The following is a 25,658-nucleotide window of genomic DNA, read 5'->3' as shown; positions in this document are numbered from 1 at the left end:
TACGGACTACGTTTCCCAGGGTGCACAGCGGCGGGGCCTTGGCTCAGCGGGGGCCTCGAGCGGCGCGCCGCGCCGTCGCCTGCTCCGGGGGCGCGCGGGCCGGCGCGAGGACAGGGCCAGGGACCCGGAATGAGTTTCCGCGCAGTTCCGCTGTGCCTGGCCGGGCTGTGCCGGGCCGGGCCGGGCCAGGGCAGGCGCAGGGGCAGGGCGGCGCCGGAGTCGGCGGTGCCGGGGACAGGCGCTCGGGGCAGCCCGCGCCTCGCTGAGGTCCCCGCCCCGTCCCGGCCGGGCCGGCTCGTCTGTCAGTCACTGGGGCGGCGGCAGCGGCAGTAGCGGGGCCGCAGCCGGGCGGTGAGAAGAGCGCGGGCCAGGCCGGCCGGAGGGGATCTGCCACAGCCCCTCAACTCTACGGACTCTTCGCCCCAGACTCGCGAAGCTGCACCCCTGCGCCTCGTCGGACGCCTCCGTAACCCGCGAAGGGCTCTCTCCCTCGTCACCCCCCACCCCGTGACCTCCTCGTAGGACCCGAAAGCGCACTCAGACCAGGGTGTTGTGGGTACAGGCCATCGACCCTGTGACCTCTCACGGGCCAGGGGCTCGGTTTCCCCCACAGGCCTGCCTTCCCTGTGACTCCCTCCTCAGAGAGTCTGGAGACAGAGCCGTGACCTACCACCAGGACCCCCGCCTGTGAACTCTTCACTGACGGCTCCCTCCTCAGAGTCCCCCTCAGTTGGTCTCCTCCTAAGAGCACTCCTTTTGGCCTCTGGCAAGCCCCCCATCCCCATCCGAGGTGGGGAGGCCTCGGCAGCCATGCCCGCCCTGGGCCCCCTGTCACCCCACCGCTCCCTGGGCACCCAAGCTGGGGTCTAGCACGGGGCCAGCAGCCAAGGGGCTGGGGCAGGAGACAGGTCAGGGTCCACCTCCCTGCTGGGGAGGGAGCAAAGATGGAGCGGCGGGAGGAGCAGCCTGGGGCTGCAGGGGCTGGAGCAGCACCAGCCTTGGACTTCACTGTGGAGAACGTGGAGAAGGTATGAGGGCCTGGGGGTGGGCATACCGGTGACAGAGCAGAAGTTCTGGGGACTGACATTAATGCCAGAGCCCAGGCCTGGGCTGGGTGCCTGCTGGGATGGTGCCCCCAGAGCACCTGGCATTTGCTGTCTCTCTGGGCAGGCGTGGACAGCAGTGTTATGGTGTCCTAATGGGCTATTTTTGGCTTTCCTTAGACATGGGTTCTCTTTGGATACTCTAAGGTCTTGGGCTGGTCCCTTCAGGGTGCTGATAGCCTAGACCTCCGGCCGGATTGGCTATTCTCCAGCTCCGTGGGTACTGCATAAGCAGTGCAGTAAGAAACCAGGAATCCAGGAGACCTACAGCTCAGCCCTCGGGAACCATACAGATGCTGAGCCATACTGGACCTGTTTTGTGACCCAGGGGCTCAGAAAATAACCTGGAACTGAAACAGTCTGGGTTATGTTTTCACTCTTTCTTAGGGAAGGATCCTTCTTGTATTGGATGGAGGCCAGACGAGTCCCGAGCAGGCAGGAAGGGCTAACCCCCTCTCTCTGGTAATGGATCTAAGGGATCCGGTCCTGCTGGCAGCCTCAGGATCCTTCTCTGCTCACCTGTCCACATAGCTTCCTGCCACGGTCTTCCCAGGCTCTCCCACAACCCAGCCCATCTTTTTTGAACTGCTTCTCTGGTTCTTTTCTGGGTTCTGCCCCTGAGGCCTGGGATGCAGAAATGCCTCCCTGCTGGGTTGAATGGGGAGATGGAAAGCAAGGAATGGTTGCAGATATTCATTTGTTATTTTTGAGCCCCTTTTGCCATACCAAATGGTGAAAATCCATCCCTGCTGCTTCTTTGCCTGCTGAATTCAGCATCCCTGAGGAGCCAAACAAGGGACTGTAAATATAAGCTGCTGTCAGAGGTACAAATAGGGCTAAGTCTACTTGGATGGAGCTTGCTTAGGGGGTCAGAGTCCTGACCTCACTCTTCCACCCCCCGGGGCTGGGTGCTATTGGCATGGTGACACACTCTTCCATGTGCAACCAGGGAGACGAACCACTGTTTTCTTACTGTGTGAAGTCCCTGTGGAATTGGGACCCTGGGGATTTGGCGAGTTGAGAGCTCCAGGCAAGGCATTTGCCAGGGCTGCCAGCCAAGACTTCTTGACCAGCTTTTTGGACCCTCACATGCGCTCTCTGGGGGGTGTTCTCACCCTCCCCTCCAGTATGCCTCTGGCCTAAGGCTGCCTGGCAAAGCCTTAGTCGTGCTCAGATTTCACAATGGCTTTGGTGCCAGCATCTGGAGTGACCGAGGGATGATCCTGGGGGAGCTGAATAGAACCTTTGGAGTTGATGGGACCAGCTGTGCCTGGGAGGGTCAGGGCCCTTCAGGCTGTTCCATGCTCTTCTCAGGCTTAGCTTTATCCCTGTGGAGCCATTCCTTCAACCTGGGCCTTGTCCTTTACCTCAAATGCCTCCCCTTTGGGGAGCTCAGCCTCTTTCTGCTTTCCTGTGAAGGTTCACTTTCTGAACCCCTAATGTTTGGCTATGATGACAACATGGTAGAGCATGGGCAGAGTTCAGGCTTTCCGGGTATCAGTAGGATCCTCGGCTCAGGAAACAGTGAGCTCTACCTGCTCAGCCCCTCAGTCAGAAAGAGAGAGCAGATTTGCAAGACCAAGTTCTGGGCTCTGACGGGATCCAGAGTGGCCAACACCTGCTCAGTCCTGTGCTGTCCTGCAGGCGCTGCACCAGCTCTACTACGATCCCAACATTGAGAACAAGAACCTGGCTCAGAAGTGGCTGATGCAGGCCCAGGTCTCCCCACAGGCCTGGCACTTCAGCTGGCAGCTACTGCAGCCCGACAAGGTGCCTGAGATCCAGTACTTTGGGGCCAGTGCCCTGCACATCAAGATCTCTCGCTACTGGAGTGACATCCCCACTGACCAGTATGAAAGTCTAAAGGCACAGCTCTTCACCCAGATCACCCACTTTGCTAGTGGCTCCAAGATCGTGCTGACTCGGCTGTGCGTGGCACTGGCCTCCCTGGCTCTCAGCATGATGCCTGATGCTTGGCCGTGTGCTGTGGCAGATATGGTACGGCTCTTCCAGGCTGAGGACTCACCGGTGGATGGTCAGGGCCGCTGCCTGGCCCTACTAGAGCTGCTGACAGTGCTGCCGGAGGAGTTCCAGACGAGCCGCCTGCCCCAGTATCGCAAAGGCCTGGTGCGGGCCAGCCTGGCAGTGGAGTGCGGGGCTGTCTTCCCGTTGCTAGAGCAGCTGCTACAGCAGCCCAGCTCACCCAGCTGTGTGCGTCAGAAGGTGCTCAAGTGCTTTTCCAGCTGGGTGCAGCTGGAGGTGCCACTGCAGGACTGTGAGGCGCTTATTCAGGCTGCCTTTGCTGCTCTGCAGGACTCGGAGCTCTTCGACAGCAGTGTGGAGGCCATTGTCAATGCCATTTCACAGCCTGATGCCCAGAGGTGAGCTGGTCCCCATCTTCCCAGAAAAGAACAGTTTGATTGGCCTTCCATCTATCTGTTCAATAAACACGAATTGAGTGCCTACTGCATACCTGGTCCTATGCTGGAGATACACAAGGAGGCAAACAAGACATGGTCCTTGTCCTTATGGTTCAGAGAGGGAGACACAACTAATCATCCAACAAATTATTCAGTTAAAATATTTGACTCTTTCTTCTCTTTCTCTCAACCAATCAGTCACCATGTCCTGGCTGTTCTGCTCCTGACCACATTGCAAATCTATTTTTCCCATCTCTATTGCCACCACCCTAGTCCGAGCTGTCATCATCTCTCTCCCCAAATGATTGCAGAGATTTTTCACTAGTCCCCTGGTTTTTACTCCTGTACCTGTATTGTCCACCGAGCAGCTAGAGTGATCTTTTGAAAAGGAGGATCCAGTTTGTCCTTTCTGCTCAGAACCCTTCAGTGGCTTTTTGCAGCTCTTAGGATGAAGTTCAGAATCCTTAACGTGATCCACAAGGTGCTGCACAGCATGGCATCTCTAACCTCTTCTCATGTCATGCTCCTTTCTCCACTCTCATACAGTCTTTTCAGTTGCTTGAATGTTCCATGCTCCTTCTAGCTTCTGAACCATCACAGGTACTTGGCACATCATCTCTACCTCAACTGAAATTTCATTATCTTAGGAAAGCCCTCAATGATTTTTAAGACTAAGTTTGGTCTACTCTATTATTGTATCTCAGAGCTTCTAGTGTTTTTCCTTCTTAGCCTGTAACACAGTTTCATCATAAATTAATGTATGTCTCCTCATTGGTCTCTCAGCTCTGTGAGGACAGACACTGAATCATTTTATTTTGTCACATTGTGCCTGGCAGCATTTGGTAGCATTGGGTGTTTTTTGAACAGATGAAAAGTAGGAGTTGCCTGAGAGGTGGGAGCAGGGTGGGGGAGTTCAGGGGAAGAGAGAGCGCTCCAGGCTTCAGGAACTATAGCAGGGGCAAAGGCCCCTGGTGCGTAGCACCATAGTACCTTTAAGGACTTGAAGGAAGGTGAGTGTAGCGAGGTGTTTGTGCAGCAAATGTTTGTTGCGTGCCTCTTTGTGTCTTGGGCCCTGTGCTGAGCACCAGGTGCGTAAAGATGAATGGGTTGACTTCAGCAAGCCAGGAGCTCACAGTCTAACAGACACATGGAGGGGCAAATGTGGTCAACGAGATGAACGCTATGATAGAGAAAATGGTGGGGGGACTGTAAGAGCCCAGAGGAGGCATTTAACCTGGTCTTAGGACTGTGAAAGGCTTCCCAGAGGAAGTGTGCTTTAAAGAGCCTTAGCAAAGAAAGGGTGTTGAGAAAGCCTGGTGAGTGGTGGTGATTAAACAGCAGGATTTAAGGACCAGTTGTGGGAGGTCTGGGCCCAGATTATGTAAGACCTTGTCAGCCAGGCTTAAGATTTTGGTCTTCATCCTGAGGATGATGTAAAGATATTAAAGAATTTCAAGTAGAGAAAATGCCATAATGAGATGTTTGGTATAAGTTGGATTGGCCATGGCAAGACTGGAGACACTAACACTTCAGAGGTAGGACTTTAGAAACCCTTAGCAGACTTGGAGGGGAAAAACATTGAAAGAGATGGCATCAGAGAGTGGTTAATGGCTCTAGCCTTGGCATTAGTCATGTCTGAGTTTGAATCCCAGATGGTCTGTTTACTAGGTCCGATACCTTGGATAAGTCGCTTTTAAGCCTCAGTTTCCTCATCAGTAAAATGGGTGTGATCATATTAACCTGAGAGAGTTGTAAAGGCTTAAATAGGACAATGTGCACAGGGTCTGCCCCTGGTATTCTATAAAGGATATTTTGATATTAATAGGATTAAAGAAGAAAATGTCTATGAAAGGTTTAGCCTGGTTCTTGCACGCCCCATAAAAGGCAGTTGTTAGTATTTGGTATCGTTTTGCATTGGCAGTTAGTGTATCTTTCCCATGGTTTCCCAGGTTTTCCAACTCAAGGTGGGTATCAAGTCCCAGGACTAGCCTTTCTTGGCAGCTTGAAGCTCGAGTGCCGGCTGCACTCAGACAGTTGGTAGCTAAAGGGAATTGGCCAGGGCCAGTGCATGGGTGATGTGGGGTGTCCTTGGATACACCCAGGTTTACCCGCCCAGCCGGTCTCCAGGGCTTTGGCAGGTAATTGATGCCTCTTCTCTTCTGAACGAATGAGCGAACAAGGAGCCAGTGAGGGAACCCACAGCCTCCTGAGCGCCCATTGGCTGCAGCCCCCATGGTTGCTTAGCAACTCTCCCCATTTTCTCAGCTCTCCTCCCTGAGCTCTAATTGCAGGTCTGGGCTGAGCTCAGTGTGAGTGGCAGCCAGCAAGTCCCAGCAGCCCTGCCCCGGCAGCTTGAGCTGACCAACAGAACTAGGCCTCTTGAACCCAGTCTCAGCCATGGGCTTAAAGACATCCTCTCTATCTCCCTCTCCCAAACCTAGAAACCTCTGGAAGCCTCAGACCTGCTCTTCTGTGTGCATAGTTCTCAGGAATAGGTGCCCAGGTGGTGGGAAATCTAAACAAGGGTTTCCCCCGCCGGGGTGCTGCACCAGCCTAGTGTCAGAGTTTGGGTCTTGCTCTGTCTAGTCTAGCTTCTTAGACTTTGGCTTGAGAAAGTCACCTGTGGTTTTGCCTCTTGGGTTATCCAGCCACTGCCTTCCCCAGGTGTCCTAATATTGGCTGTCCCCTTGGCTGAGCTTGCACTCAGGTCCTCTCTTTCCCACTCTTCCACAGCTGCTGCTGCTTGCCTGACTCTCTCTCCCTCAATTTTCTTTTTCCTGAAATATGTTTTTAGTCCTGGAAAAGCTTTCACTGGGGGCTGGGGGAGGAGAGAAGGTGAATTAGACAAGTTCTTGGGGGCTCCCATCAGTTAGAATTTGAGATATGGGCTGAGATTTGCATAGATCCTTTGGGGAAAATTCAGGTAGGGCTCTGAAAGAGCAGTCCTGCAGCAGAAGAGGCTACCTCAGCCTGGAATTTGTCTCAAAGTTGCTATATGACCTTGAGTTATACTCTGAGCCCTTCTGGACTTGTCTGTGACTTAGCCTATTATGCAGCTCAAATGTGACCAATTAAGAACTCAGTGAAGATTGAGTACCTGCTGTGTACATGAACTTTGGCAGGTGTGAGGGAGCCTTGGTGGGGACACTTTGGGGACAGGGCACTATCTCCTGCCCCCATCTCAGCTGCTGGTAAGCTCACACGCCATGACTTTGGCCCTGTCCCTGCTCTCTGTGCCAGAGTCTGGCCTGAAGGTGCCCATTGTCTGGTGGTGCAGCCTGTGTCAGGGTCATGAGACTGAAGCTATCCCAGCTGTTTCCAGGCAGAGCCCTCTAGGGCTGTCTCTGGGTTGGGAGTATCCTGGTGTGGATACCTTGTCCAACCAGAATGAGGATTTGGAGAAAGCTGACATCTGGGCTGGTTGCCCCTTGTTTTCATCTTACCCCTGAGGTTGAGACTACCTGCCTAGCAGCCTGCTTAGGGCAAATGCAAATAGAACTCCTCTGGACTCTCAACCTCCTACCTCTCCATAGATTGCTATGGTGACACTATGATTGGTAGCAGAGGGGTCTCAAGCATCTGATTCCCTCTGAGAGTATCACTTCATGTGATTAGTCTGATCTCCACAGCAGGCTGCTGGGGAGGGGTCCAGTGAGATAGAGCTAGCATTCTCAGTCTCCTTTGTATACTGTGTGTCCCCTGCTCCCCTTTAAGGATCATTGTGCTTCAGGACTCTGACTTGCACCTTCTTTTCTCTCATTCACCGCTTTCTTCCTGGGCAGTGCTCATCTACTCCCATAGCTTCAGTTACCAGCTGTTTGCTGATGACTATGTCTCTTGCTCTAACTTCTCCCTTGGGCTTCAGGTTTTTATATCCAACTCTCTGGACACCTCTGTTTGCATATCTCACCAGGTACCTCTGATTCAACATGCCTAACACTGAACTTATCGCCTTCTGGCCTCCCATTAAATTTATTACTATTCCCCTCTACCCACCCCTCCTGGCCTCAGTAAATAGCTCCACCATCTACTTAGTTGTTTAGTCAATAACCTGAGAGTTGTCCTTGACTCTTCCCCATTGTCATATTCAGTCAGTCATCAAGTCCTGTCCATTTTTCCTCTTAGCTGTCTCCTAGTTCATCATCTATTGCTGTCCCTTCATACTGCCACCAGAGTACATAGGAATTAGGATCTGGTGGTAGGGAGTGGAATGGAAGGTGGGGACTGATGCTGTCGGTGCCTTCTGAAGTCTTTATCAGGGCTCCTGAGCCTGTATTAACTCCTCTGTCACTCATCCTGTTCAGTCTCCCTTAACACTGTCTATATTAGTTTTCTGGAGGGGCTGTAATAAAGTACCCCACACTGGGCAGCTTTAAACAACAGAAATTTATTGTCTCATAGTTGCAGAGGCTGGGGGTCCAAAATCAAGGTGTCGGTTTCCTCTAAAAACCCGGAGGAGAATCCTTCCTCACCTCTTCCTAGCTTCTGTTTGTTTGCTGGCAATCTGTGGTGGTCCTTGGCTTTAAGTTGCATGACTCCAATCTCTGCCTTTGTCATCACATGTCATTCTCCCTATGAGCCTCTGTCTTCACATGGTTGTCTTATAAGGACATCCATTGTATTGTAGTAGAGCTCCCCCCCCACTCTGTGATCTCATCTGCAATGACACTGTTTTGAAATAAGATTACATTCTGAGGTATTGGAGATTAGGACTTCAGCACATCTTCTTGGTGGATACAACTCAGCCCATAACAGGCTGCCCCCTGGCCCCTCCAAAATATGTCCTTCCCACATGCAAAATACATGCATCTCATCCCAACTTCCCCAGAAGTCTTAACTCGTACCAGCACCAACTGTAAGTCCAATTAGAGGACACAATTTAACCTGTAACACTGACCTCATACTTCCTTCTCAGAGTTCTCCTGGAAGTCTCTGACCGAAGGTTCTTCTCAACATGGGCAGCATCAAAGCTACGATGTAGGCCCTGACCTCTTTTTTGCTTTGGGTTTGTTGTGGGGAGTGAGCTTTGATGGAAGACAGGGAGAATATGCCTTTCTCTCAAAGCTGGTGGGGGATGGGTAGACAGCTCTGATGGGTCTCCTTACCTCATGCCTCCAGGTATGTGAACACACTCCTCAAACTCATCCCGCTGGTGCTGGGATTGCAAGATCAACTGCGACAGGCAGTGCAGAATGGGGACATGGAGACCTCCCATGGCATCTGTCGCATTGCTGTGGCCCTGGGCGAGAACCACTCCCGGTGAGCAGTTGGGCAGCTGGGGGTGGGATAGCAGGGCCCTCTAAGAGGTGTGGTTTTGGAGCCCTGTTGGGGGAGGGGGAATGACCTTACTATACCTCCTCCTTCCAAGGGCCTTGCTGGACCAAGTGGAGCACTGGCAGAGCTTCCTGGCCCTTGTCAACATGATTATGTTCTGCACCGGCATCCCTGGCCACTATCCTGTCAATGAGACCACCAGTTCCCTGACCCTCACCTTCTGGTACACGTTGCAGGTGTGTCTATGTGACCTCTAGTAGAATTGGGCTGTAATGACAGAAGGTAGATCATGGGCTTCTGGGCCTGGTGCTGAGGTGGCTAACTTTCTTCCCTGGCTCTCTCAGGATGACATTCTGTCCTTTGAGGCAGAGAAGCAGGCTGTGTACCAGCAGGTGTACCGGCCGGTCTACTTCCAGCTGGTGGATGTGCTTCTGCACAAGGCCCAGTTTCCTTCTGATGAGGAATATGGATTCTGGTCCTCAGATGAGAAGGAGCAGTTCCGAATTTACAGGTGATGGTAGCAGGCCAATCCTACCTCTAAATAGAGTCCTGAAATAATGAAGGCAATGAGGGGAGGAGCCCAAGACCAGGCCTCTTGAATCCTGAGGTTCCTTTCTCTATTCTCTAGGCACTTTTGCAGTTGTGAGGGAGCTGGGGTGGGCTCCTGGGCTTGGGAGCAGGATCCGGGCAGTGTATAAGGTCTTCGTCTACTTCTTAGGGTGGACATCTCAGATACGCTCATGTATGTGTATGAGATGCTGGGGGCCGAGCTGCTCAGCAACCTCTATGACAAGCTGGGCCGTTTGCTCACCAGCTCAGAGGAGCCCTACTCCTGGCAGGTACCTCCCAAGCCTGATTCCCTCAGCCCTCCCAGAACTGTCACACCCTCCTCCTCAGCCAAGCCAGTGGCACCCTCTTTCCTCAGCACACAGAGGCCCTGCTCTATGGCTTCCAATCCATCGCAGAGACCATCGATGTCAATTATTCTGATGTGGTGCCTGGGCTCATTGGCCTCATTCCACGGATCAGCATCAGCAACGTGCAGCTGGCGGATACTGTCATGTTCACCATTGGTGAGACCTGGCACACACCCATGAGCACATTTCCAGAGCCACAGGCACCCCATCCCCAGCTATAGTTGGCCTGCTGGTTCCTGTCCAAAATGGGAGAGACACACATGCCCACACACACAATCAGCATTGCAGCCAACTGGCTGTCCTGGCACATCTAGGGGTCCTTCCTACAGTGTTCTGAGCTGCAATTCAGTGAAGCTAGTTTGCTGTCAATGGAACAGCAGTGCTAGACCTCTTCTGAGTAACTTCTTCCTGCTTCTCAGCTATAAGGCTCCTGTTTGAGCATGTGCATGCATATTTGCCTATTCAGCTCTAGGGCTGTAATTTGATCTGCCAGAAGCTCTGCCTGCCTCTCAGGGACATGGTACAAAGCCAGCCTGGCCTGCCTCAGATATCCTCCCCTCTCCCTTCTTCCCCCAGGAGCTCTGTCTGAATGGCTGGCTGACCACCCCGTCATGATCAACAGTGTTCTGCCCCTAGTACTGCATGCCCTAGGCAATCCTGAGCTCTCTGTCTCTTCAGTGTCCACCCTCAAGAAGATCTGCCGAGAATGCAAGTATGACCTGCCACCCTATGCTGCTAACATTGTGGCTGTCTCCCAGGTATGCGTGAGCTAGGGTTGGGCTGGATCTCAGGGCACACTGCCCTGTGCTGATACCAAATTCCTTCTGTTTATCTCCAGGATGTGTTGATGAAACAGATCCACAAGGTGAGCCCAGAAGTTTCTAGGGGGTCCTTGGGGATATTATGGGAATCTGCAGAAATCCTCTTCTGCCTTTTCCTACCCGTTGTCTTTTATTCTCTGTTCTTGGAAGCTTCCCCAAGAGGTTTACTCTTCCTGCCCACATCCAGATGTGTCCAGGATTGACTTTCCATGTTCTGCCCCACAGACAAGCCAGTGCATGTGGCTGATGCAGGCACTGGGCTTCCTGCTGTCAGCCCTGCAGGTGGAGGAGATCCTTAAGAACCTGCACTCCCTTATCTCACCCTATATCCAGCAGCTGGAGAAGCTGGCAGAGGAGATAGTGAGTGAGCTGGTGTGTGTGTGTGTGTGTGTGTGTGTGTGTGGCCAGAAGGCAGGGGTGGGTTGCCCTTTGTGTGGGCTATGGCTGTTGGGAAGTGGGGTTGGAGTTGACAGTCAGGGCTGGGGTCTGGGGGCCAAGCTGGGCCTCGGAGATCCAGAGCTTGGTTTGATTCTCCCCATAGCCTAATCCTTCCAACAAACTGGCCATTGTCCACATCTTGGGGCTTCTCTCCAACCTCTTCACCACGCTGGATGTCAGTCATCATGAGGATGAACATGAAGGCCCTGAGCTCCGGAAGCTGCCAGTGCCACAGGGACCCAACCCCGTGGGTGATGTTGCCATTGCCCTCCACCCCCAACACACACACACACACACACTACCACACACCCTGTGGGAATATCATTGTTACTCCCCAACTTCATGGATAATATTGTCATGGTTCCCTTGGCCCCATGGGGCATGATGCATTTGGTGCGCTGACCCTGTGAATGACCTTATCATTGTGCCTCATTCTGTAGGGAGTGATATCATTGTGTCATCCAACCTTGTGGGTGATATTTGTCTTTGTCCCCAGCCCAACCAGGGTGATGTCATTGTGGTTCCTCCATCTCATGGGAGACATTGACATTATCCTTCAACCCCATAAATGATGTAATTATGAGTTCCTGTTTGACCCCCAGTTCCGGGGGGGTCTTCTACTTGGCTCCTCACCATCCCATGTGGGCACTGGGGATGCTTACATGCTCTACGTGTAATAGTTCTTGCCTTTGACTTGATCCCAGTCTAGAGGAAACATACGTAAACAGATTGTCACAAAGCAGTGTGATAAGTACTGTGATAAGCTCAGGCACAGGGGGTTGGGGTGACCACTTACAAGCTGTTCGATCTGGAGCAAGGCTCAGCTTCCCATTCAAAACTATGAACATCAGACTACCTGGCTTGCTTATCTCAGTAGAATGATGCTGGGTAGCATATGTGGTCTTGAGTAAAATTTTGTATAAATGTGAGACACTGCTTGGATTATTGTTCCCAGGGTTTCTCCTGGAGAAAAGGGAGCCACAGTATCCTAGCTTCTCTCTTCAGCTCTCCACCTTAGTTTCAGTTGCCCTTTTGGCTCTAGACCAAAGTTGGGCTAGCGTCCTCCTACAGAGCCCCTTCTCCTTCCGTGGTAGTCATTGTCCTGCCTTCCCTTACCTCCCAGGACCTCAGTCTGCTCTCTGCTCCTCCATAAGTTGCCATATCTGTGCATCCCTTGGGGCTCTGCATCCTAAGCCTGTTTGAGTGAGACAGCATCTCCACTGCAGGGGCTAACCCATAGGCTTTTGATACTGAAAGGATTTTTCTGAGCAGAAATGGATAGGGAGTGATTTTTCTTAAAAGTTACAAAGTGTTAATAATCTTCTGAAGCCTTCATAATATCCCTGCTTTGCACTTTGAGGCTTCCTCTAAAATGATCCCTAGAATTCAGGATATCCTCTTTATTCATGGGGGATTCAACACACTACTCCTTCCCCCAAGGTCCCATCCATTGAGTCCTCAACATGCAGTCTGGAGTAATAGGTTTGAACTTCTGGCCAACTTTGTACTACCGGGTCCTTCTGGGGTGGGTGAGAGTGGTGGTGGGGCACCTCACTTCTTCTGTGTCTTCAGGTGGTTGTGGTGTTGCAGCAGGTCTTCCAGCTTATCCAGAAGGTGCTGAGCAAATGGCTGAATGATGCCCAAGTGGTGGAGGTGAGCCTCAATCCTTGCTCTCTGCCCCCATCGTGACTTTGCTTAGATACGGAGCAGGATGAAGGTGTTGCTGCCCCATCTTGGCTTACAGTGGTCTGGAGAAAATAAAGGAGGTGAATCCTGCCTTACAGACACAAGGAATGTTTTGGGAAGACATTCAGAACTTTCCAATATCACAGGAAGTCCTTGACCAAAGAACTATGATGTTGGGGCTGAGTGACAGTCAGGGATCCACTTGTAATCGGAGACCTGCCTTTGGTCCGTTTTCAATTCAGGATTTTCTTACTATTGCTGCTCTCTGAGAGGAAATGGTGGAGATGTAAGTAGCAAGACTTGAGTTACAAAGTTCCATCCCGTGCTCCTCTGAGAAGGCCTTTTGGCCTGCTGCCTTTCAGGGGGAGGGTCAGGCTTATTTACCTCTCTCGATTCGCAGGGCCAGGCCAGGCTTATAGGTAAGGGTCCCACCTTAGGCCTCCTCTGTGCAGAGCCTCAGTTGTGTTCTGGGTGATTGTGACCTGCTAACCAGGACCCCTTTGCTTTCTTCCTTTTTTCTTTTTTTTTTCAACGAAATATATTTGACAGTTAACATTGTATAAATTTAAGGTGTACAGCATGTTGATTTGACACATTTATGGATTATAATATGATTGCCATTGTATGATAATTAGAATCCCTATCACATCACATAATTATACTTCTTTTTAGGGGTTGGAATAATTGAGATCTAGTCTCTTGGCAGGTTTGATGATCATAATACTGTTGTCTATTTCCTGGGCCCCTTTGCTTCTTTCCCAAGGCGGTGTGCGCTATCTTTGAGAAGTCTGTTAAGACACTGCTGGATGACTTTGCCCCCATGGTGCCACAGCTGTGTGAGATGCTGGGTCGGATGTACAGCACCATCCCCCAGGCCTCTGCTCTTGACCTCACTCGACAGGTGGGCCTTCTGATTGAGGCAGCAGTGTTTTAAATTTCATCCTAGTTAGAGGTCTGACCCAGGGATGGGGTGGTGGGTAGAGTGGGGTGGATGGCGTCCTGGCAGGGATCCTGACCTGCATTCTAGGAATGCTGGCCAGTTCTTGGTGAGACAGGGCCTCAGCTGACCAGCATTCCCTGCTTTGTTGTAGCTGGTCCACATCTTTGCTCATGAACCTGCCCACTTTCCCCCAATCGAGGCCCTCTTCCTGCTCGTCACCTCCATCACACTCACTCTCTTCCAACAAGGTAGGTCCTGACCAGGGTCCCTGCTGTTGCCGCCACTGCCACCACTGCCACTGCCTCTGCTTCCCCGATTGGGGAGCCAAAGCTGCCCACTCTGTTCTCCTCTGTCCCCTGAGTTGCACATGGGACTTGGTGGGAAACTTGGGGGATCAAGCACAGCACAATTGTCACCCTCCAAGTAGTGACACCGTAGGTTGAAGTGGATAAGAGAGTGAATGATGTCTTCTACTGGCCTGCTGGACTTAGGGCCAGTCTTGATGTGGGGGGAGATGGGGCCAGAGTTCTGAGGGACTTGGGACACTAGGCTGGCTCCTTTTCTTTGGGATATAATGAAAAGTGGAAAGAGCATGGGCTTTGGAGTCAGATAGACCTAGATTCTAAGCTCATCACCACCAACTAGTTGTGTGACCTTGGGCAAGTCACTTACCTTTGCGGAGCCTTTGTTTCCATGTCTGTGAAATAGAGATTTCGTGTACTTGATAGGATTGTTATAGGTATGAAAGCAGTGTCTCTTGGTCCCCTGGCTTGGGGTTTTTGCACATGAAGTACTCAGGGAGTTCTGGTTCCTTTCCCTGCATCGGGGCTTATTCCTTTTTAGGCCCAAAGCTTTTGGCTGTGGTCCCAGCTCCCCGTTCTCTGTGGCCCTCTGCCTGAGAGTGCTGGGAGCAGGGGCCTCTAGGCTTCCCCTGCTGTCTAACCCAGGCTTCTAACTTGGAAAAGAAACAGCGCTGCTCCACCAGCCTCATGAGTCTTGTCTGGATTTGTGGTTGCAGGTTTGAGGCTTACCAGGGGTTTCAGCTGGAGCCAGAGCGCTCTCTGCTGATGTCATCATTATGTGGTCCCATGATGCTGGCCTCTGCTCCAGTGGCCCATGGGTAGGTGCAAAGCGAGCAGAAACTTGAGCCAGAAACCAAGTGTGGCCACCCTTAAATCCTTAACTCCACCTCTCCCACTTCTTGCATCCAGTCAGGGGCAAATCTAGGTGGTCCTGACTCCTGATTATCCCGCAGACTGCCCACCTCTCCCCTTCCTCCATGACCACACCTCAGTGTCCGGGTTGCCCCAATAGTTCTCTAACTGGTTTTCCTGACATCTGCCCTTCCCTGCAGTCCATTCTGCATCCTGCAGTTGTAATGTTCTTTAGAAAACACACATCTGAGTATTTTCCCTCTCTGGCTGGAAACCCTTTCGTTGGCTGTCCATTGCCTCAGGTTCTCACCCTGCTCCCACCCACATGGTGCAGCTCCTGCATACTCCTCAGTGTCTTCTGCCAGTGTCCCTGAGACACCAGCAGTCTAGCCACACTGACCTCTCCCTTTGATGTCCCATTTGATCCTCTAACTGGAATGCCCTGTGCCCTTTACTGGGTGAGCTCTTACTCCTCCATGCCTTACTTATGCATCAGTCCTAGAAGCTTCTCTGGGGCAGAACTGGGTGCTTCTGACTTTATGCTGAAACTGCATCATGTACACACTGCTGATATAGTACCAATCATATTCAATAATCAGCTTTCATGTGTGTGTCTCTCTCCCTAGACTAAGCCCCTCAAGGGCAGAGTCGAGCCTCTTCTCTCTGCATCCTCAGTGCCCAGAACAAGGCCAGCATAGAGTAGGTATCAGACACTATTGAAGAAAGGAGGGTAAGGTCTCCCTGCCCTCGGAACCTTTCTTCCTCGCTATCTGGGGCCAGCCACTAGCAGGGTGGCTGCCGAATGTCAAACATGCTGTCTGTAGGGGGACCCTGGCAGAGGGCATGGGCCTCACTCTCCAGGACTTGAGTAAATCAGGGCTCAGATGTGAAAGAGATGGGCTTTATCAGTGGCTCCTCATAGCCTGGAAAAGGAAGCATGGAAGAGATAATTATCTACTTTACAGTTGGGGAAACTGGGCATTTGTGGCTTGCACAAGATCACACGGCTCCTTAGTGGTGTATCAGGCAGATGTTCGTGCAGCGCCTCCTCCTGAAAGGGGAACAGCCCAGGAGCTCTAGACACATGCCTTGTCCTTGCCACAGGTGTCAACAGAACTGGAGGCAGAGTAGTGTCCAAAACCAATCATACTTGCTGGGCTTGCTGGTTGTCTTGCAGGACAGGATGGCCCCCTTACCTGTTATGCTGTCCTGGTCTTGCCATTCCCTTCTCAGCCTCTGCCCTCCCACTGCACCATGGGGTGACATGTTGACTGGTTTCCCTCTTTCTCTGTGTGTCCAGATGGTGGGAGCTGGTTTTCAGCCCTGAGCCTGGCTCTCTGCTCAGTCGGTGTCCATGTGGAGGGGCTTTGCTGGGTGGGGCTCTCATTTTTGGCCTCATGATACAGTTTCTTCCCCGAGGCCCCGCTGGTGGCTTGCCCAGCCATCCCCACAGCATATTGGACTCTGCCCTAGCCAAGGAGGAGTCCTCTGGTTTAAGTGGACCCCAGGGAGTCCTTCCCTTGGCCAGACCAAGAGCCCTAAGGCCATGGAAGTGAGGGGGCACCTGCTCAGGCCCTGATACCCTGGCCTTTCCAGGGCCTTCAGCCAGGCCCCCAAGGGAGTTACCAAGGACTAACCTCTCGCCATCCCTGCCCTCCTCTTTGATGGCTAGTGTTGGGGAAATGTGCTAGGAGGCAGTGTAGGGCCACCCCAGCCAGCCAGAGGCCGCAGCAAGAGTGGGGGTTGTTTCTTCAGCTCTGTGGAGTCCAACATTGCTTCAGCACCAAAGGCTCACTGGGGGGACTGGCCTGAGGAGGAGTGGGGAGTAGGTGGAAGGACCCCTGGGAGGGAGCTGGGGCAGGCCCGTCCTTCACTTTGCCGTCTCTTTCTGTTGGGCTTCTCCCAGTTCATGGTTTTTGTATGTTTTGTTTCTTTATCTTGCTTCCTGCTGCTCATGTGCCCCCACGCTGTCTCCCTGCAGGCTCTCAGTCCCACATAACTATATGAGGTTGAGTTGCTGTTTGTATAATTTTTTCTTAAGTTCCATCTTTATTATATTTTAGGGCCCAGGGATCATCCTGATATTGTTGATTCATTTATGCAACTCCTGGCACAGGTGTGTTTTAGTTTTATTCATTCACGTTCTGTTCTCTCTCTTTCTCTTTCTCTTATGTTGAAATTCAATTTAAGCCTATTTTTAGCTTTCTGTTGACAAATTTTTTTTCTGTTCAGTTGAATAGAGTTTCTTCATCTGTTTCCGTGGAAGTTGACAACCCAACATCCTCCTTTAGTGCCCCTTTGCCTCAACTAGCTCATTCTTCCACCAAGACCAGGGAGAGGCGATCCCAAAGGGAGGGAGCTGGGCTGGCCTGGGCGGGGGAGGGGGAGTAATTGTGCCCGGCAGCTCCTTCGTAGCTGGGGTGCCCTTGAAGTTCAGGGGTGAGATTGGAGTTGAAGGGCCTGGGGTTCATTGTCCCGTGCTCCTGCCGGGGAACTGCCTGCCTCAGTGCCCCCACCCCCCCACCTGCTCTGGAGAGGTGGCCGGGAGGAGCTCCGAAAGGAGGGGCCAAAGGTGAATGTGCTGGGGTGGAGCCCGGAGTTGGGCTTCAGGTTGTACTGCTGTTGGGAGGTGGGGTGCTGGCTCCACTGTGAGGCTGCGTTGGGATGTGTTTGTGTTTGGTGCATGTGTAAGTGGGTTGGACCTTATTCGTATGTTTTCAGTTTAGTTTGGTTTGGAAACAAATCACATAGCTGCTGTAAGTAGTATGTGTGTTGTGTCGGGAAAAATGTGTAGTTGAAGTGTGGGCACGTGCACTGATGCATGTTGTATGTTGGTGTGCATTAGGCATTGATGGGTTTTGAAGCAGTGTCATGGGTTGGAGGTGTGTGTGTGGGGCTGTGAGAGTGCGTATTTGGGGGAAGGAGTGTATGTTGCGGTGTCGGTATGTCTGACATACAGGGAATGTGTGTTGTGGAAGATACATGTGGTGAGCTGTGGGGACATGGGGCTAGTGCGGGGACCATGGTGGGGATCCTGTGGGTTGGGGTAAATGATGTGTTCCTTCGCTTAATCAGTCCACAAATACTTAGTGTGTGATACATGTCTGGTGCTCTGCCAGGTGCTGAGGGTATAATGGTAAACAAAAACAGGCATAGTTCTTACTCTCTTGGAACTTACAGTATGGTGGGGGGGGTGGGGCGCAGGAGGAGGGGGGAATAGGGAGTGTGTTCTGGGCCTGGATAGACATGTGTGTGGGTAACTGAGGGTGCATCCTTGGGGGTGAGGGCGTTTGTGTGTGTGTGTGTGTGTGTGTGTGTGTGTGTGTGTGTGTGTGTATGGGTGTGTTAGGAGGGTACATGTGCTAGAGGACTGGGTAGCTTGAAAGTGTGGGCATGTGGACATGACTGGGGAATGTGGGGCGTTTGAGGGATGTGAATATGTAGCAGGGTGTGTTGCAAATGTGAGAAAGTATGTGTAAGGGATGTGATAGAGGTGTGTTTGAGGGTAAGTAGGGTGTTTCCAGAGAGGGTGAGTGTGGGGGTGCTTGCACATGAACGGGAGTGGAAGGTATGTGAGGGGCTGGAGGGTTGGGGGTCTACATGGTATGTGTTGGGGGGCTGGTGGGGAGCAGCCGTGTTTGATAACTGCTGGAGCTGTGCAGAGCATCTCCTGTGACCTGAGGATGTGCCAGTCGTGTCCTAGTACCACTTGGGGTGGGCTTTCTGCCCCTTGTACTCATTCCCCCCACATGGCAGCACTGATTCCTGAGCTGGGTGTGGCTGAGAAGGGCCTGGACTCAGGGTATCCCGGTTGAATGGTGGGGCCATGGCTCCAAGGCTCTGACCCTACTTTTCCTCCTCCTAAGCTGGAGGGTGTCTGAGGAATGCAGGTGGGACGTGGGGGCTGTTGGACTGGGCTCCACATCCAGCTGCCATCTCTTCTTTCTGCTGTCCTGTTAACAAATCCAGGGGGCTTTGACTGCCTCTGAATCAAAGCAGTCACTGCTGGCTACCTGGAGCCTGCAGGAGGTCTGGCTTTGATGGAGGGGAAAATAAAAGCGTTTGCTTAGGGAGTGACTTGGGACCCAAGCTTTCTGTATTGTGACCACCCCCTTAACCTCTCACACACACCTGTGCATTCATGTACACATACATGTACGTAGCATCCCCTGGCTGCTCCCCTCCTGACTGAACTGTGGGGTGGTTTGGGTCCCCCAGAGATGGCTGGGTGGCTGATTTTGGCAGCCTGTACCTATGGTGCGTGAAGTTGGGGCCTGGGGTGGCAGGTGAGTGGTGGGGAGGGGGGATGGTCCTTGGAGCTGGTTGGGGCTGGGCTTACCAGCTCCACCTCCTGCAGGCTCTGAAGCGGAAGCCAGATCTGTTCCTGTGTGAACGATTGGATGTCAAAGCTGTGTTCCAGTGTGGTAAGTGGGGCCAGGTGGACAGGAGGGCCTGGGTCCCCCTTAGGAGGATCCTTAAGCCCCGCCTGATCTGCCTCTGCCTCTCCTACAGCTGTGCTGGCCCTCAAGTTCCCTGAGGCACCTACTGTCAAGGCCTCCTGTGGCTTCTTTGTGAGTCCCATGCTGAGTCCTGACCCCCCCCCCCCCCCGCACCCCAGCCCCTATTCGCAGTCCTGCCCCTGACTCCAGAGTGTAGGGGTATGGTGTGCAAGTCTTGTCCCCAGGGAGAGTGGGGAAAGAGCTGAGGCTGACAGTCCTCTCCATCCTCCGTAGACAGAGCTGCTGCCTCGGTGTGGGGAAGTAGAACCTGTGGGGAAAGTGGTACAGGAGGATGGCCGTGTGCTGCTCGTAGCAGTGCTGGAGGTGAGATGCAGCCGTGTTTGATGGGGCTTCGATGGGGGTGGAGTGGCCCTCACTCCTGAGGCAGCTGCCCTCTGGGAAGCTTGAGCCTTTGGTTCCCTAAGCTGACTCTATTTCTTCAGCAGTTAAATGGCTGACAGTTGTTAGGGTTGCTGTGAGGATCAGCTGGCTCTCAGAAAGCAGCACTTACCATGTGCAGCTTGGCTGAGAAACTGTCTGGGAGTGGGTGGCGCATGGCTAGGCACCCTTGCCGCAAAAGGGGCAAGGCCCTGGTGTGCTGAGAACCCGTCTCCCTCAGGCCATTGGGGGCCAGGCCTCCCGCAGCCTCATGGACTGCTTTGCCGACATCCTATTTGCTCTGAACAAACACTGCTTCAGCCTCCTGAGCATGTGGATCAAGGAGGCACTACAGCCACCTGGTTTTCCCTCCGCCCGCCTCAGCCCTGAACAGAAGGACACCTTCAGCCAGCAGATCCTTCGGTGAGCAGAGCCGGCGGCACCTGGGCTCTGGTCCAGAGGAGAGGGTGGTGGTGGTGGACGGTACTAACCTGCTGTCCTTTCCCTTCAGTGAGCGAGTGAACAAGAGGCGGGTGAAGGAGATGGTGAAAGAATTCACACTGCTGTGCCGGGGGCTACATGGCACAGATTATACAGCTGACTACTGAGAGGCGCCCCCGTCCCACCCACACCTCCTCACCCCTCCCTATTCCCAAAGAGTAAACCTGGATCTTCACTGCATTGCTGTCTCTGCTTCCTTTTTTCTGCCACCACCACCTAACTGGGCAAAGGCCTGGGGAAGGATGGGAGGATGTTTGGATCCAGGCCTTATTAGGGAGTTGGGGGCCAACTTCTAGCTCCTAGAGTGGAAGTGCTCCACTGTAGCCAAGCCTCCTAGGTTGGAGCCATACATAATACTGCTGTTGCTCTTGGGTTGGGGTGGGCGTGCAGTAGTATCAGCAACCTCCCCATGGCCCACTGCCACCCATTAAATTAGTCCCAGCATTCATGCATGCATACATTTGTTTAATCAGCAATGCTGAGTACTAGCCCTCTAGTTCTGCCTTGCTTTGTTCTGTCTGAACAAGGGCTGATCTAGTCCATAGCTACCATGTTTAGCTGGGAGAATGGGACCAGTGAGGGAAGGCTGCTCGGAGGAACTTTCACTTCTGATGGGACTGGAAGGTTTCCCAGGTAGAGGACTTGGGGCTTTCAGCTGCAAGTGAGGTGGGGTGGGGTCCAACTAGGAGGGAAGAAATGGAGAGTGGTTTTAAGTCCCAGGATAGGTTTCTTGTATGGGGTTATGGAGGCCACACTTGCACAAGGTTGAGGAATGGTATAGAAAGTGGAGCTGAGGATGTGTAGGAGGAAGCATGGCAGGCCCCTGAGGAAGAGGAATGCAGGGCCTCAAGCTGTCTTCACACCTGGAGCTTCCCACCTCTGTGCTACCTGACCAAATCTTGATGGTCAGGGCTCAGTCAGGACCAGGGACAGCTCCCGGCGGCTGTTGCTCTCCTCCCTTGGTAGGTGTCCCTTACTTTCTGTCTCTCAGCCATAGTTTCACCCCTGCTGTCTCTTAGACACCCCAGGCTTCCCCTCAGTAAGATCTGAAGAGCAGGACTTGGATCTCCCCATTTCCATTCCTGAACCTTGAGTCTCCTTGGAGGTGACAGAACTGGTTACCCCCCTGTTCATCTCACTCCTTCCCCTGTCCTTTTCCCAATCTTTGCATGAATTCTGTGTCTTCCATTCTACATCTCTCTTCGATCTCTCCCAATGCCAGCCAGCATCCATTCCCCTTACATGTACCATCCCCTGAGGCCACTCTGTTCCTTTTCTTCTATCCCTCCTCAGTCCCATTCTCACATTATTACATTCACAATTCGTATTACATTCATAATTCAAAATTACATTCATAATTTCTCATTTCTAGAATATGTGGGGATGCTTCTTTTAGTCCTTTTCTCCTACTGCATGGTGTCTAGGTGTCTTCTTCCTCCCCCACCCCCCATGATCAAATGTAGCATATATAAGCTAAGAGATTGAGGGGGCTAAAGCCTAGTTCCTGAAGTCAGACCTGGTTTTGATATTGATTGTGCCACTGATTTGCTGTGTCTTACCAGAACTTCAGTTTCCTCATCTGTAAAATGGGACAAATTTTTTTTTAAGTACTCTACACCCGCCATGGGGCTCAAACTCACAACCCTGAGATCAGTAGTTGCACACGCTACCAACTGGGTAGAGCCAGCCAAGCACTCCTGGGACAATTCTGACTCCAAAGGCTGTAAATGCTAAGAATGTAGTGCCTGAACAGTAAGTGTTCAATATTTGCCTGATTGACAGACTGCTGTGAGGATAACAGCAAATGCTTTCAGTATATATGATATGCAAAGGACTACTTCATAAAGTTTTATATCTAAACTCATTTGATCCAGCAATCCTATCAGGAGTGCTATTGTTACAACCCCCATCTTGGGGATGAGGAAACAGTGACAGACACGTTGAGTAAGAAGTAATGGCAGAGCACAATATTCAAACCCAGACAGCCCCGCACCTGAGTTGAAAATTAGGCAATGTCACCTCCCAAATGATAGAATGCACATGAAGTTCTGCTCAAACTGGAGTATTTTCAGGGAGTTGCTTTTTTTTTTTTTTTAAGTTTATTTAATCTCTACGCCCAACGTGGGGCTCAAACTCACGACCCTGAGATCAGGGGTCGCATGCTGCACCAACTGAGCCAACCAGGAGCCCTTAGGGGTCGGTTTTTCTGAGCTCTGCTGGCGGTTTGGGAACGGAACGCGAATGCCTGGAGAGGCGGTCCAGGGGAACTACAATACCCACAAGGCCCCGCGCCTTCTGAGGTAGTACCGATTGCCTGGGGCTCTGAGACAGATTATTGGTTCTCTGTGGGCGGCCTGGCGAGGATTGGAGGGCGGGAGCCGTGCTAGTTTGATTGGTAAAACTACCACCAGCCCCGCCTCAAAAACCCGGAAGTAATTCCCTCGTTGGTCCGTGTGTAGTGGTGTAACGGAGAAACGTGAATTTGGAGGGGTGGAGGGATGGTTCAAGGGCTGCGCACTGATTTCCCAGCCCCACCGTCCCTACCAAGTGACTCTGACTCTTTGGGGGTTGCTTTTGAGGACGCGGTGCCTGAGGCTGACCGAGGGAGGTCCCTGCTGCTTTCTGCCACCCAAGCTGTACCTCATGGAGTCTACGTTCAGCAGCCCCGCGGAGGCAGCGCTGCTGCGAGAGGCGGGCGCTTCCAGAGTGCTCACTCCTCTCGCGGACCTGGACCGCGTGTACGAGCTGGAGCGAGTCGCTGGATTTGTCCGCGACCTAGAGTGTCAGCGGGTAAGGGCAGATTGGGGAGGGGTGGCTCACCTCTGGATGGGTCGCCCAGAAGATCGGGATCTTGGTGTAATTTTGTGAGGATGGAGGTGCGGGAGGAGTTGCTCCTCTGGGAGGAGGGGCTTTGAAGGTCAGGTAGGGACTCTTGGAAGGTTTTCCTTAAGAGGCCCTCGGTGGAGGAGAGGTTGTTCATGACTCCATGGCTTATGCTTACAGGTGGCCTTGCAGTTCCCTGACCAGCTATTGGGAGATGCTGGGGCCGTGGCTGCACGACTGGAGGAGACCACAGGGTCGAAGATGTTCATTCTGGGCGACACAGCTTATGGCAGGTGTGAATTTGAGCTTGAAGACTGAGGGTGGTGTAGGTCTACTGATGCAGGGCTCATGGTGTTTCCCCCCTAGGACAGTGTCTGCCCCCAGCGGCTGTGTTTTTCCTTGATGATGATTCCTCCTCTCCTGATACTTCCTCCCCTCAATGACAGTGTCTTCTTTTCATAACATTATTTTCTTCAGTGACCACATTTCCCATGAAAGGCAGCTTTTCCTGATGAGAACTCTTCTCACTAATGGTATCTTTCCTGCAGCTGCTGTGTGGATGTACTGGGTGCTGAGCAAGCTGGAGCTCAGGCCCTTGTACATTTTGGCCCTGCCTGCTTAAGCCCTCCAGCTCGCCCACTGCCTGTGGCCTTCGTCCTTGGTCAACGTTCTGTGCACTTGGAGCTCTGCGCCAAGGCCTTTGAGGCCCAGAACCCAGACCCCAAAGCGCCTGTGGTGCTGCTAAGTGAGCCAGCCTGTGCCCATGCCCTGGGTGAGCGTTTTTGCCTGTGCATGCAGGAAGGGTGGACCAACTGCTTAGTGCCTTGATAGCCCCATTTCAGTACATTCCTGTAGAGCTCTCGATATGGCCTTGATCCCATTCTTTGCTTTTGGGTCACATTCAGCCTTTTGGGGATGAAAGGGTTCCTGACACCACCCCTTTCTTCCAGAGGCCTTGGCCACTCTCCTGCGCCCACGGTACCTGGACCTGCTTGTCTCCAGCCCAGCTCTTCCCTTGCCAGTGGGTTCCTGCAGTCCAGAACCTGAGCCCCTGGAGCGTTTTGGGCGCCGCTTTCCCCTGGCTCCAGGGAGGTGTCTGGAAGAATATGGTGCCTTTTATGTGGGGGGCTCTGAAGCCAGCACTGACCTTGACCTTGACCCAGACCTGAGCCGGTTGCTCTTGGGCTGGGCACCAGGGCAGCCGTTCTTCACCTGCTGCCCGGACACAGGGCAGACTCAGGATGAAGGTGTCCGGGCTGGACGGCTAAGGGCACGTAGACACTACCTGGTAGAGAGGGCCAGAGATGCCCGAGTGGTGGGGCTGTTGGCAGGTACTTTGGGTGTGGCCCGACACCGTGAAGCATTGTCACACTTGCGGAACCTGGCTCAGGCTGCAGGCAAGCGTAGCTATGTGTTGGCCCTGGGGCGGCCCACACCTCCTAAGCTTGCCAACTTTCCTGAAATGGATGTCTTTGTGCTATTGGCCTGCCCTCTTGGTGCTCTAGCTCCACAACCTTCTGGTGGCTTCTTCCGGCCTGTATTGGCACCATGTGAGCTGGAGGCTGCCTGCAACCCTGCCTGGCCACCTTCAGGCCTGGCTCCCTACCTCACACATTACGCGGATTTATTGCCTGGTGAGTGGTGGGGTACTGCCTGAGCTGGAACCACTTGGGGCATGGAATTGGGCCGGTATGGATCCTCTTTCTCCCTCCAGGCTCTCCCTTCCACGTGCCCCTCCCACCACCTGACTCAGAACTGTGGGACACCCCAGATGTGTCACTCATTACTGGGGAACTCCGACCCCCACCTGTCTGGAAGCCATCAAATGATCCTGGATGCTTGGCCCTGACCTTGCGGCCCCAGCTGGAGCTGGCTGAGAGCAGCCCTGCAGGTAAGTGTGCCAAGTCTCTGCTCCCAGCTGAACTCTTTCCCCAAATTCAGCCCACTTGGCCTCAGTCCCCTCTCTCTGCAGCTTCATTCCTTAGTTCCCGGAGCTGGCAGGGGCTGCAACCCCGTCTGGGTCAGACACCGGTGACAGGAGCTGTGAGTGGAAGACGAGGGATTGCCATCGCCTATGAGGATGAGGGAGGCAGCTGATACCATGTGGGGCCAGAGACACAGATGGGCTGAAGAATTGCTGCAAAGACCTTTAATACTCCCTGCATCAACCCTACTCCTCTGCCTGGATCCTTGATGCAGGGAAGGACAGACAGCCCCTCACTGAAGAAGGGGACCCAGCTCTGTCCTGTTGTGGCACTGGCATGAGGCTTAGCATATAGCGGTTTAATAAATGTCTGTTGAACTGATGGGGACTGACTTGGGGTTTCCTGAAGTCTTATGGGTCCGTCTGTCCTCCTGGGAACAGCCCAGGACCTCTTGCCAGTCCCAGTTTCTGGTGTGCAATTGAGGTTCTACCCTTGTCAAAGGTTCCAGGTGGTCTAGACCAGGATTTCTCAACTTTGGTACTATTGACAAATTTGGGTCAGATAATTCGTTGCTGTGAGGGGCTATCCTTACGTTATAGGATGTTTAGCATTATCTCTGGCTTCTGCCCACTAGATGCCCCTAACATACCCTTCTTCAATTGTGATAACCAAAAATGCCTCCAGACATTGACAAATGTCTCCTGTGGGGCAAAACTGTCCCTCGCTGAGAACCACTGGTCTAGACCTGTGTTGTCCAATAAAGCAACTGCTAGACACGT

At 52.8% G+C, this 25,658-nt stretch overlaps 2 protein-coding genes across 7 annotated transcripts; both read left to right on the top strand.

Moving 5' to 3' along the window:
- Positions 1–165: 165 nt before the first annotated feature.
- IPO13 (importin 13) lies at positions 166–20,311 on the top strand. 3 transcript variants are annotated; one of them, XM_053896287.1, is made up of 20 exons: positions 170–1,028; positions 2,748–3,484; positions 8,642–8,782; positions 8,892–9,033; positions 9,142–9,308; positions 9,516–9,636; positions 9,723–9,870; positions 10,291–10,472; positions 10,553–10,579; positions 10,761–10,907; positions 11,077–11,220; positions 12,546–12,626; positions 13,423–13,560; positions 13,751–13,847; positions 16,817–16,869; positions 19,111–19,177; positions 19,266–19,324; positions 19,487–19,576; positions 19,872–20,053; positions 20,142–20,311. In XM_053896287.1, exons 1-20 carry the CDS (start codon positions 945–947, stop codon positions 20,236–20,238), a joined length of 2,904 nt encoding a protein of 967 aa, XP_053752262.1. In that variant the 5' UTR covers positions 170–944; the 3' UTR covers positions 20,239–20,311. The 3 variants fall into 3 exon arrangements, 2 of the variants coding, with proteins under 2 accessions (XP_053752262.1, XP_019284533.1); XM_019428988.2 differs by having other exon boundaries at positions 173–1,028; positions 10,761–10,895; XR_008419946.1 differs by lacking the exons at positions 16,817–16,869; positions 19,872–20,053; positions 20,142–20,311 and having other exon boundaries at positions 166–1,028; positions 19,487–19,541.
- Positions 20,312–22,554: 2,243 nt separating this feature from the next.
- DPH2 (diphthamide biosynthesis 2) lies at positions 22,555–25,260 on the top strand. Of its 4 annotated transcripts, XM_019428991.2 has the most exons (7): positions 22,669–22,921; positions 23,135–23,247; positions 23,503–23,726; positions 23,905–24,063; positions 24,460–24,588; positions 24,669–24,845; positions 24,927–25,260. In XM_019428991.2, the coding sequence occupies exons 1-7, from the start codon at positions 22,775–22,777 to the stop codon at positions 25,049–25,051; spliced, it is 1,074 nt and encodes a 357-aa protein (XP_019284536.2). In that variant the 5' UTR covers positions 22,669–22,774; the 3' UTR covers positions 25,052–25,260. The 4 variants fall into 4 exon arrangements, with proteins under 4 accessions (XP_019284535.2, XP_019284536.2, XP_019284537.2 ...); XM_019428990.2 differs by having other exon boundaries at positions 22,555–22,921; positions 23,905–24,588; XM_019428992.2 differs by lacking the exon at positions 23,905–24,063.
- The last annotated feature ends 398 nt before the right edge of the window (positions 25,261–25,658 follow it).

Source organism: Panthera pardus, unplaced genomic scaffold (genome assembly GCF_024362965.1).
Source record: "Panthera pardus isolate Hobbes unplaced genomic scaffold, ASM2436296v1 HiC_scaffold_11, whole genome shotgun sequence".
In the NCBI taxonomy this organism is placed as follows: Eukaryota; Metazoa; Chordata; class Mammalia; order Carnivora; family Felidae; genus Panthera; species Panthera pardus.
This window is presented reverse-complemented; position numbering and strand designations above follow the sequence as displayed.

What these genes read in the sequence shown, in the direction of transcription:
- IPO13 (XM_053896287.1), top strand. Translation starts at nt 945, where the DNA reads ATGGAGCGGCGGGAGGAGCAGCCTGGGGCTGCAGGGGCTGGAGCAGCA. An exon ending in CCTTCTGGTACACGTTGCAG is followed by an intron (nt 9,034 to 9,141) that starts GTGTGTCTATGT and finishes TGGCTCTCTCAG; the next exon opens with GATGACATTCTGTCCTTTGA. An exon ending in TTATGCAACTCCTGGCACAG is followed by an intron (nt 16,870 to 19,110) that starts GTGTGTTTTAGT and finishes CACCTCCTGCAG; the next exon opens with GCTCTGAAGCGGAAGCCAGA.
- DPH2 (XM_019428990.2), top strand. Translation starts at nt 22,775, where the DNA reads ATGGAGTCTACGTTCAGCAGCCCCGCGGAGGCAGCGCTGCTGCGAGAG. An exon ending in GGCGACACAGCTTATGGCAG is followed by an intron (nt 23,248 to 23,502) that starts GTGTGAATTTGA and finishes TCTTTCCTGCAG; the next exon opens with CTGCTGTGTGGATGTACTGG. An exon ending in TTACGCGGATTTATTGCCTG is followed by an intron (nt 24,589 to 24,668) that starts GTGAGTGGTGGG and finishes TTCTCCCTCCAG; the next exon opens with GCTCTCCCTTCCACGTGCCC.